Raw genomic sequence first — 12,108 nt, 5'->3', positions numbered from 1 at the left:
TGTTGCTAACATTTCATTTTATGGATATACTACAATTTGTTTATCCATTCTTGTGTTGATGGACTTTTGGGTTGCTTAATAATCTGTCAAAATGTCTTCCAAGGTGATTATACCATTTTATACTCCCACCCCACCAGCAGTGTAGGAGAGTTTCAGTTGTCCCACATTTTGATGAGTACTCCATGTGGTCAATCTTTTTAATTTTAGCTATTTTAATAGATATGTAGTGGTATCTCATGGTGTTTTAAATTTGAATTTCCCTGATGGCTAATAGTGCTGAGCATCTCTTCAATTATTTGTTTGCCATGCATAGCTCTTCTTTGGTGATAGATTTGAAAATCTGTTCAAATCATTTCCCCATTTTTTCCCCCCTTGGGTTCTTTGCCTAATTATTGAATTGAAAGAGATTTTTATATATTCTAGAGACAAGTCCTTTCTTAGATATATGATTCGTGTATATTTTCTCCCAGTGGTGGCTTGCCTTTTCATTTTCATAACAGTGTCATCTTTTGAAGAGCAAAGATGTTCAATTTTGATGAAATCCAGTTTGTTTTCTCTATAGTTTGTACTTTTTGTTTCATATTACTAAAATCTTTGCCTTTTAAACCCAAGGTCACTAAGGTTTTCCTCCTGTGTTTTCTTCTGTACATTATGTAGTTTTAACTCTTATATTTAGGTTTATGATCCATTTTGTATTAATTTTTGTATGTCTTGTGAGATAGAGGTCAAGGATTTGATGTTTTGTTTCAATGTTGTTGTTTTTTGCCTATAGCTATCCAGTTATTCCAGCACTATTTGTTGAAAGATTATTCGTTCACTTCTGAATTGCCTTACCACTGTTGCACTGTTGCACTGTTGTTGCACTGTTGTTAAGAATCAGCTGCCCATGTATGTGTGGACCTGTTAAATGGACTCTACTCTGTTCCATTGATCTGTTTGTTTGTTTTTGCTCTAATACCACACTGTCTTGACTATATAATGTCTTAAAAATCAGATAATGTGGGCTTCTGATTTTCTTTTTTTCAGTTTGTTAGCTATTCTAGGACCTTTGCGTTTCCATATAAATTTTATTTTATTTTTTATTTTTATTTTTTTGTTGGGGGTAGGAGTTTATTAATTAATTTATTTATTTTTGCTGTGTTGGGTCTTCGTTTCTGTGTGAGGGCTTTCTCCAGTTGTGGCAAGCGGGGGCCACTCTTCATCGTGGTGCACGGGCCTCTCACTATCGTGGCCTCTCTTGTTGTGGAGCACAGGCTCCAGACGCGCAGGCTCAGTAGTTGTGGCTTACGGGCCTAGTTGCTCCGCGGCATGTGGGATGCTCCCAGACCAGGGCTCGAACCCGTGTCCCCTGCATTAGCAGGCAGATTCTCAACCACTGCACCACCAGGGAAGCTCCTCCATATAAATTTTAGAATCAACTTGTCAATCTCTCCCAAAGACCCTGCTGGAATTCCGATTGGGATTACATTGAATCTATAGATCAGTTTGGGGGAGAACTGACATCTTAACAATATTGACTCTTCCATGCTATTAACTTGGTATATCTTTCCATTAATTGAGGCCTCTCGTAGTGTCTCTCAGCCATGTTTTGTACTTTTCATTGTTGAGGTCTTACATCTTTTGTCAAATTTATCTGTAAGTTCTTCATAGTTTTTTTTTTAACATCTTTCTTGGAGTATAATTGCTTTACAGTGGTGTGTTAGTTTCTGCTGTACAACAGAGTGAATCAGCTATACATATACATATATTCCCATTTCTCCTCCCTCTTGCGTCTCCCTCCCACCCTCCCTGTTCCACCCCTCTAGGTAGACACAAAGCACCAAGCTGATCTCCCTGTGCTATGCAGCTACTTCCCACTAGCTATCTATTTTCTTCAGTTTTAATTGCTATTGTAAATGGAATTGGTTTTTAAATTTTCAGTTTCTGAATGTTTGTTGCTTGCATATAGAAATACAGTGGAATTTTATATTGAACTTATATCCTGCCACCTTGCTAAACTCACTTATTCTTATTTTGTAGATTCTATAAGATTTTCCATATAGACTGTTCTGTTATTTGTGAATAAAGACAGCTTTACTTCCCCCTTTCCAAACTGGATGGTTTTTCTTCCTCCCTCCCTCCCTCCCTTCCTCCCTTTCCTTTTCTCTTTTCCTTGCCTTATTGCACTAGCTGGAATCTCCTGACAAGACTGAATAGAAGTGGTGAGCACATGTCCTTGTTTTGTACCTGTTCCTGGGGGAAAACATTCAGCCCTTCACCATCAAGTGTGATGTTAGCTGTGGGTATTATCAAGCTGAGGAAGTTCTCTTCCACTCCTAGCCAACTGAGAGTTTTCATCAGGAATGGATGTTTAATTTTGTCAAATGTTTTTTCTACACCTATTGAAATGATCATAAAGCTTTTCATTTTTGGCCTCTTAATATGGCAGATTAAGCTGAGTTTTGAATGTTATCTGCCTCCCCCACTTTAATATCTAGTCTTTCTTTGCTATCTTCATTCCTGGTGTAGGCATGCAAAATTTTCCTTATCTGAATTGTTCCACTGTTCTCCCTTGAGCCAGCTGTTTCTGCCCTTGTCACCAATACGACTTGCTGATGGCCTGTTGTGTGGAGGCAGGTATGGGCTAACTGCACAGGATTAGCAGGTTAGGTTAGTAATGAAACTGTGGCCAGGTGTGTAATGGGCACCCTGGCTTCCTCATTGTGGAAGTGGCATAACACCTACTTTGGAAGTCTGTGGTCTCAGGAGAGAACCACTGTGTGGTAGGAGACAGAGGCTCGCCTGCCCACTCACCCAGGATGCTGGCTAGTGATGCCCAGGCAGTGGTTGCTGCCTGCCTGCCCCTCTGCCTCTCTCCAGTAACTTTAGAGCTTGCTCCTTCCTGGGGACTCTGACCTGCTTGGTGCTCCTTCCATGGAACCTAAAGAGCGCCCTTGTTTTCCCCAGACTGGCCTCTGCCCAGGATAGGGGCATGTGGACACCTTTCTCTGTGAGCTGTGAAGCGTTGCACACACTGGGTATCTCAGAGGTAGCCTGCGCTCCTGGTGCGGTAGTTCTCAGACCTTGAGAGGGTCTCTGCTGCCGAGTGGGGGGTGAGGGGCTGGCTCGCCAACACCTCTCCTCTTCAGCCCCAGTAGTGCTGGCATCTGTTTCTAGGATGGGATGGCCTCTAAGACCAGTTTTTCATTAAAGTGTATCATATATCCAGAAAAGTACACAAGTTGTAAGTATTACATCTCAGTGAACATTTATGAAGTGAACATACCCCAGAAACTCCTACCCAGGTCATGGAATAGAGCTTCTCCCCAGAAGCCATTCTTGTTCCCTCTCCTAGTGTCTCTGCACCCCCAACTTCCCTGACTTCCGTCACCATGGACAAGTCTTGCCTGCTTTTGAGCTTCCAATCCAGTACAAAATGTATTCTTTTGTATCTGGCTTTTTCACTCAACCTGTTTTGAGATTTATCTTTGATGTTGTGTGTAGCAGTAGTGTGTCCATTCGACGTTGAATGGCTAGACCATGACTTAGTCATCCATTATACTGTTGGTGGCCATGTGGGTGGTTTTCAGATGGGGCTGTTCTGAATATGGCTGCTCTGACCATTCTCAGCACATGCATGCTCATGTTTCTGTTGGTCCCTACCCCAGAGTGGAATTGCTGGGTCCTGGGGTATGAGTGTTCATCCTTACATGATGTTTGATACAGTGCACAGACTTACCTTCCTGTTCCATGTGACGATGTCCTTGGTCTTCTCCACGGTGGCCCCTGTTGCAGGAATGCCCACTGAGAAAGTCCCCATGCCCACTGCTGTTCTTCTAGCTCCACACAGAGCCCAGGGCAGCAGGTGGGGGAAAGAGGTGGCCTTGAACCTGATCCCTCTCAAGTGTAGTCCCATGACAGGCTCTGTGGTGACCCCCTTTCTTGAGCGCTTACTGTGTGCCAGTCAGGCCCTGTCCTGGGTGTTCATGTGTGTATCTCTTGTCCCCCTCCCAGGAGCCTGTAGGAAGCTTCTGTCATCCTCCCACTTAGTGGCTGAGGGAATAGGTGGGCGGGCTCAGAGCTCTCTGCTCACCTCCTGTGTACAGTCTTCTCAGGTGCTTTCTGCCCTGGAGCATGTGATATGGAGTTCACACAGCCCATTAGGCCATGTCTTGCCTGATGGCTGCTGTGTCATGTAGGACAGGCATACCCTTCCTCAATTACCTTTAGGGCCTGGTGAGTTTGCGGATCTCACAGATTCCTGTTCCGTGGAAGGTGACAAGGGCTCCTCCATATTTAACCCTGTGACTCACCAAATGACTTAACCAGTGTGGCCCCCACCCAGGCTCTAGCAGTTCCTGTTACTCTTTTCACATCCACCCAGCTCAGAAAAGACATTGGTGACCCCGTGTGGAGTGCCCAGGAAAGTGAGGGCCACCAGACCCTGCGAGTCAGTCACATGTCTGTAACACACTCTTACTGCTTACCACGGGCGTCCTGGTCGTCGGTTGTGGGTGTGGTCACTTTTACCCATCAAGGCTTGGCAGCCTCAGGTTCTGGGGCCAGGTCTGGGCTTGAGGCCCTCTGAGAAGGGGTATGTCCTTGGTTCTCTTCTGCATAGTCCTTCTCATGTCCTAAAGGAGGCTGCTTGATGTCGCCACTTTGGTGCTCCTGGCCGCTCAGCTGAGCTTCAGTTGTGGTGCCTCACCTGTTACTTCTGTCCTTGCCTCTGACCATTTCTGCATATGCCTCAGGACTGGGCCATAACCAGCCCTTCCTGCATCCTCCAGGCCTGCATTTGGTGACTTGTTGAGGGAAATTCTAGGATATCCCCTGTTCTCAGGATCCTACAGCAGCCCAGGAGCAGACTGGCAGACTTTTGGCGCCACACTAGGCACTGCGCTGCCTGAAGGGACCTTAGAAACCCCAGAGCAGCCTGGCGGACAGTGCACAGGACCCTCTCCTGGCCTGACCGCTGTGGGCACAGTCTCCCAGGATGGTGGTCAGTGTGCCATTGAGGATCTACAAACACAATCTGTGGTTTCCCAGCATTCCACCCAGGCTTTCCGGCTGCCGGAGGGAGAGCTGGGCTCAGGTTGGTGGCTGGTCTTGCTTTAAGTCTTATTAGTTGGACCAGCATTGGAAGCCAGGTCTGGCCCGGCTTGTCTCTGCCCAGCCCCAGCACCAGGCGTTTTTCACCGGCAGCACAAGAGTGCACTGCTGTTACCTCGCTGTTTCACTTAGCATTCTCTTGGAGGTTGGCCCCATCACTTCCTAAAAAGCGGGCTCGTTCTAGTTTTGGATCGCCTGTATTCTACGTGCGTGTGGGCCGAGCACTGTGTGTGCCCCTCCCATGGGCGTCGGGTGTTTCGTCTTGCGCAGCTAATATTCTTACTGGCTGTTCCCACGAGAGCATGGCTGAGAGGGAGGAAACCTCACCCGGCGTGCTGTCATCAGATGCACTGCCACCTGGACCCTTCTGCGAGCATGGATGCAGATAGAAAACGCTCTGCTTTGCTTTCTGACTATCCAGTTGTATCAGTGTAGGAATGAACCAGCTCCCAGATGACATGTTGAGAGCTCTTGTGCTCTCAGAAAGGGCTGAATTACAACAAGAATTGTATGTTGACCTGATTCAGAGGTCAGGAGCATTTAAGTTTGTAGTTTTGTTGGGAAGAGCTGCTGGGACAGTTGAGAGAGAGGACTAGCACTGTGGAGAGGGCCCTTTCTCACCTCTGCAAGCCTCTCGGAGAGGTCCCATGGATGGTAGCTGCTCATGGCCGCTGTCCTGGGCCCTGGGCTTCCTCTTCCTGGGCTGCTCATTAGGTGCAAGCAATGCTCTGCCTGCTGCCTCTGGGCCGAGTTGCAGCTGCAGTCGGCTGCTCTGGCCATGGGCGCTCTGCGGGCTGTGAGTGCACAACAGTCAGGGCCATGCAGGCAGTGGCCATCCTCCAGCTGTGGATGCTCCTGGGGAGCAGATGGGCCCCACCGATGAGGAAGTGCTTTTGTGCTTTTGCAAGTGGTGAGCGTGGTGGCTGTGGCTGAGACACAGCCCCCGCCCCAGTGTTGTTCTTCCTCTCAGAAGCCGTGAATGAGAGAGACTTTACCCCTGTGGGTGCGAGATCCCCATGGGGTCCTGGCAGAGGAAGGCGCCTTTGCCAGGCAGGGCGCTGGCATGACACCTGCCTGAGGGAGGTTCCCCTGGCTCCTGCCTGGCTGTGGGACCAGGCAAGGCAGAACGGGGCCGGGAGGCTGCACCTTCCGAGCTGAGAGGTAGAATCAAGGCACATTGACTTCTTTTCCTCGCTCAGGGAGACGGGGTGGGACACAGGCTGGTCACCGCCAGGCTCTCTGGGAGATGCAGGCACCGCCTCTTGCACTGACTTGCAGTAGAAGCAGTTAGAGTCACAGAATAGCACCCACCTTGGGAACGTGTGGAGTTCATCAGAAGCAGGAAGACTTGCTGTGGCTGAAAAGAGTGAGACTGGGACCAAATCACAGACACACACTCGCCTGGCAAAGCCTCTTTCATCCGCGCGGACACGACTGACGCCCACTGTGTGGCTTGCAGGGCACAGTGACTCAGCCAAGGATGGCCTTACAACACTCAGCACGTTGAAAGGCTCGAGGTTTGCTTGCTTCTGGGTGCCATCTGTGTCGTGTTTTGGTTTGGAAGGACAGCTTGCTTGCTGATGAACACTTCCAAAGCCTTTCGAGCTAAGTGGGTTTTGTAAATTCTAGTCTAGACTATTCTGCTTTAAAAAGAAAAAGAAAAAAAAAGTGACTTCCACATGGTTGATTTTAAAGTGAACTAGTTTTTACTGCTGACCTGGCGGGCTTTGAGCCCACTGAAGGAGTTGGTGTGGGCTGTGCTGCATAGATGCAGGGCCACAGTGTGGTCAGGGCCTGGCTAGACAGGCGGGGTGAGTCCATCCTCGGTGTGTGCCATTTCCTTCCAGGGCCTGGCAGGGAGAGGCTTCAGTGCCATTGTCGTTTACCAAGTGTCCTGCAGCTTAGGGCAAGCGTTGAGGGTGGGCTGAAGCCCCTGCTGTTGTGGGTGGGCGTGGGGATCTCTCTGGCTCCAGTGCACCCTGGGGGTAGACAGAGGCAGCCTGGCCATCCATAGGTGCTGCCGGGCATGAAGCCAACCCTGTGTGGAACTCTTGTAACCTGTGCATTTCCCTGCTGTGGCAAGTCGGGGAGAGTATGTGGGTGGGATGCCAGCGTCACCAGCCTGGTGGTGTCTGGGTGCCCTCCCTCACCCTACCTAGTAAAGCACCAGCTGGGCCGTGTGTGTTGGGCAGACCCTGTGCCAGGCTAGCATAAAGCCACACTCCACTGCCTTCTAGCTGCGTGGTGAGCACTGGACCTCGTATACCTTCCTGGACCCTCAGTTTTTTCTTATCTGTAAAGTGGAGTTTCAAGGGAGAAAAGCTAGAGACCTTGGTCCCTGGAGGAACCCAACAAGTAGTGGTCCTGTGAGGAGAGTCAGGCTGGGTGGGCCTGCCCTGGCTTACTGCCCTTGGGTCTCACCAGTGCTTGGACTTGGGGAGTATAGGGTTTCCTCTTTGCCACCAGGGCTGCACAGGTCTAGCTTCATTAGTGAGAGATTGGGGATTTCGGGTGGAGCAGGAGCCCTTGATGCCTGGAGAAGAGGGAGCAGTGAGCAAGGGGCCTTGCAGACTCCAAAGAAGTCTCAGTTCCTTGTTTCACATCAGGGCTGGAAATCCCCCACAGGGTGGTAATTACTCAGGGCCTGGGCCTATCCCCTGAATTACCACAAGGAGGAGGCTGGTCAGTGGTGGGTCTGTCCCCACTGGGCCGTCCCCACCTCTGCGCATGGATCCAGGTTCAGACCACTGAACATGTTTACAGAACAACTTTCAGACATGTGATGTGGGAGTGGTGGCATCCTGCACTGTGTAGTCCACACTTTTACCCAGGCTGCTTCTGAGGGCTGCTGTCCTGCCTTGGTCCTGTCACCTGTGCGTGTCCAGCGCCCCTTCCTTCCTCCCGTGAGTCGAGCAGCAAATGTCGTGGGTTAGGCTGGCTGGAGTAGTGACTTAGCAAGTGATGAGGGGCTCACCAGAAGGTAGGCCTTGCTGCTTCCCCGCCTGCCTTTGGTTCTCACGTGGTGGGAGGTCTGCATAAGAACCCTGGGAACTGGGTCAGTGGTGAGCGTTCCCTCCCCGCCCCACAGCGTGTGCCCCTGGGCGTCCCTGAGGTGTGAGTGAGGACAGTTTGAGGAGGGTCCTTTCTCTCCCCTCCCTGAGCTGGCCTGGAGGAGGCCAGTTTAGAGGGTGTGAGGGTGTCCGTGTGTTCCGTGTGGAGACACCGGCTGCTTCACCTTCTTTCTGCCTGGGATGGATGTTCGTTTGCTTTCCTGTCTGACCGTGGATACCTGATTGTCCCTCATGAATCTCCAGTCTAGGACCTGCAAGCACTCGGCGCAGTAATGATGGAGTCAGTTCCACCGTGGTCACCAGCTGACTGTGTGTTCACCTGGGCCACACCCGGGGCTGCCCACTGACTTCCTGCCCTGCCTTTGCTCTGCTCTGAGTGCTCCCCCGCTGCCTGGCCCACCTCACCTGCTCCCTGCCCTTCCAGAGTAGCTCTCCCCGCTCCTGACACCTCCCTCTGCAGCGCCAGTCCTGAGCACATTTAGGCATCTGTGTGCACAGGGGCAGACATCACCACCCTGGGAGGGTATTTACTTGCAGTAAAGAGGCCAGTCAAATAATGAAAGTAAGTGGGCTGGGACAGTGAGCAGTTCACATGGGAAGTCAGCATTAGTAGAAAGGAGGTGACATTTGGCTTCACTAATTATTGAGGAATTTCACATTAATCTGTATCTGTTGAAGGAGCCCCAATGAGAAGATGAGGCTGCAGGTGTTCAGACATCCCTCATGTGTGAATTCTGCCCTTTTGGGGAAAGCTGTTTGGCATGTAGTTTTGAGAGGTGGTTTTTTTGTTTATTAGTTTTGGTTTGACTTCATTCCCTGGGAATGAATCCCAAGGGAGATATCCAAAGGACAGAGGGCCACGGATGTTCCAGGCTATTCCTGACAGCAAGAGGGTGTGAGTGACCCTTGGGCACTATGACCTGTAGAGCTGCCCCAAAGCCCTCTTTGAGAGCAGTGCCTGGGAGTAGCTCAGAGGCTTCCTCCCCACACAGTAATGGCATGGTCTCTGCTGTGATGGTGAGTGAGTGTATTTTCAGACAGACGGGTGCCAGGAAGGACCTAGCAACAGGGTGGCCTGTTGGGGTAGTGGGAGCAGTTGAGCTCCCACAGTGGCTGAAGTTAATGGAAGGCAGGTTGTGTAGCCAGCTTACTTCCCCTGGGTCTGTTCTTCCTCCTGGCCTCCTGACTTATGCCACTGTCTTTGCTCTGGACCCCTCTCCCCTCTCCAGGGCTTTGGTGCCATTTTACCATCTCCTGAGGTGTTGGGGCTTCTCCTGTCCACCCTGGGAGGCCCTGCTCAGATGCTGCCCTCACCACAGGTACCCCTGGCCTGCCTTGTGCCTGACACCCATCTCCCTGCCCCACGGGTCCTGTGCTGGACTTTTTATAGATAGGCCTGGAGCCTGGATGGGAGCCCCCCCTTGGCTATATCTGAGCCTTGGCGTCCCTGCTATGCACAGGGTCCTCTCATTGAGGGTGGGAGGCAAGGGCCACAGGCTGCTGGGGTGTCACTGTCTGCTGTCTGAGGCCGGAGGCCCAACCTGGCACTGCATAGACCGCAGGACTCCTGCCTGTTTGGTGTGGTGAGGGCAGGGCTTGGTCCACTTCCTGGTCCCAAGGGCCTGACTGCCTCCAGAATGCCAGGTGATGCTCCCCACACAGTGCTCAGTGCCCTTGCCATCGTGGCCAGAGTGGGGGCCAGGGTGGAGCCAGAGGGATGAGCCCTCAGGGGTCCTGAACTTCAACGCAGCAGGGGCAGAAAGAAGAAGGCAGAGGACGTAGCACTTTCCACAGGGCTGAGAGCCTGAGAGCCTCCTCAAAGCCGAAAGCCTCTCTGCACACCCACCAGAGTGTAGGAGCTGCTCAGCTGTGACAGTGGGGCCCACAGGCCTTACCGCATCCCCGCCCCCGTGCAGCTTCCAGGAGGGTCTCCAGCTGTGTGAGGTCTACAGTGCCAGCTTGCTGCCAGCCCCCAGGGTTGCTCAGGTGTTCTGCCTCCCCCCTCCTGTCTGGCAGCAGGACAGTGTCTGCCCAAGGACAAGGACACTCTGTGCTGCTGGGCTCGCTCTGCGGGGACTGCTGGTTCAGAAGTTTGTGGGGACCCAGGGCTCTAAATATACCAGGGTGAGGTCACTGGAGTGGAGACAGGCCATGTGGCAAGCCCAGGACCCTGTCAGGGCCAGAATCCCAGGGCTGGGGACAGGGAGAGGGTGGCCTCGTCCCTGTGGGACCGGCCTCCTCACTGCCCAGTTTGTCAGTATTTTTTCTTGGATATTAGTGCTTTGGGGCTCCTAAGAAATCTTTGTCTACCCCAAGGTTGCAAAGATATTCTCCTGTTTATTCTAGAAGCCTCAGAGTTTTTGCCTTCACATTTAGGTCTGGGATTCATTTTGAGTTAATTTTTTAGTGTGCTGTGATGCTTGGTGTAATTGGAATCAACAATATGTATTTTCTGTGACTTTTCATCCTTCGTGGTTTGAACTTCACCTTGTTAATGCACTGAAGCTGCAGTGTGCTCATTTCTAGTGCTCTTGAATTTCTCAGTCTGTTCCTTCAACTCCTGGAAGACATTGGTGTTGTTATAACATATGACCACGTGACCCACACCTTTCTGTGCCATCCCCATTCATTAAATGTGATGGTAATAATAGTACCTTCCCCTTGAGGTTGTGATAATTCAACAAGGTAGTGCTATGTGGAAACAGACCTTGGTAGAACAGGGCCTGGCTCGTAGCAAGTCTCGTGTGAGGGATAGAATTTCTTGGTCATGAAACATGCACGTGTTTGATTTGACTAGACACAGCCCCATCGCTCCCCAGAGTTGGCTGCACCCCAGAACTACCTGGTATTGTCAGACCCCATTTCCACTAGCCAGGTGTGTATGCAGTGTAGCAGCCACTGGTGGGTTCGGTCTGCATCTGCTGATGACTAAGAGAGTTGAGCACTGCTGCACGATCTCCTGTTTTGTCCAGTTCCTATTTGTGTCTCCTGGCCCAAGTTCTCTGTATGCTCCAGATGGATCCTCGGGGCCCTGTGGCATTGGTCTTCTCCCACTTTGAATTTTGCTCTCCTTGTGGTGTCTTTAGATGAACTCTGAAGATCTCGTTAATTTAACTAAATCGATTAGATTATTATGTATGGCTCTTTTCAACGTGGTGCACTTTATTTGATAAATCCTTCAACCTGCCATCAGATGGCAGATTTGAGTGCATCTCCCATATGAAGAGGGAATCTTGTTTCATAAACACAGTGAATCTCAGTTGTGTGACAGCCACTTGGACAGGTGAGCGTGTCCATAGACAGGCTCATGGTAAACTGGTCACCATGCACTAGAGGAGGCAGACTGGAGGGTGTGTGCTGGGTGCCATGCTGGTCCCTGGGAGCAGGCAGGAGGCTGCACGAGGTGGGGGCTTTGGCCACTGGCTCTCGGGAAAGGGACCGTTCTGGAGCAGGCTGGCACGGGGAGAAGTGCCTGGGGTCTGACCAGTAGCTCTTGTTTTGCAGATCCGGAACATGGTGGCGGTGCAGGAAGTCATCTCCAGCCTGGAGAAATACCCCATTACCAAAGAGGCACTGGAGGTGAGCATTTCTGGCCTGAACGCTAGGGAGGGCAGTGAGGGCCGGGCCTGTGCTGCCCCAACCCAGGTCTTTCCTGGCTTCTTGGAGCGTCAGAGACTTTGCTCACTGGCCCAGCGGGGCCTTAAGAGGAGTGAGGGGGGGCGTGCCCTCCTGGCCTGCACTGTGCCAGCCCACAGCACATGCTCCAAGAGTACCGTCTTCCCACAGGCGCTGCAGGAAATGGGTGGCTTTAGTCTGGGGCCCCTTTCTCTGCAGGAGGCCCTGCACACTCTGGGGTGCATGCCCAGCAGAGGTTCCAGTGAGTGACGCTGGCTCAGGGCCCTCTGTTTGCTGTTGCCTTTGCCACAGGGTGCTCCCCCGGGATGCT

At 51.3% G+C, this 12,108-nt stretch overlaps 1 protein-coding gene across 2 annotated transcripts in view; it reads left to right on the top strand.

The window, feature by feature from the left end:
• The window catches only part of MED26 (mediator complex subunit 26), a 38,439-nt gene that overhangs the window by 24,311 nt on the left and 2,020 nt on the right, over positions 1-12,108 (top strand). For both annotated transcript variants that reach the window (XM_081232352.1, XM_081232353.1), the window contains exon 2: positions 11,667-11,741. In XM_081232352.1, coding sequence (XP_081088478.1) covers positions 11,667-11,741 — 75 coding nt within the window. The remainder of the gene's footprint in view (positions 1-11,666; positions 11,742-12,108) is intronic.

This window comes from Mesoplodon bidens (assembly GCF_964165515.1).
Source record: "Mesoplodon bidens genome assembly, chromosome: 4".
NCBI classification, from domain to species: domain Eukaryota; kingdom Metazoa; phylum Chordata; class Mammalia; order Artiodactyla; family Ziphiidae; genus Mesoplodon; species Mesoplodon bidens.
Note: the sequence above shows the minus strand (reverse complement) of the source record. Positions and strands in the feature narration are given on the sequence as shown.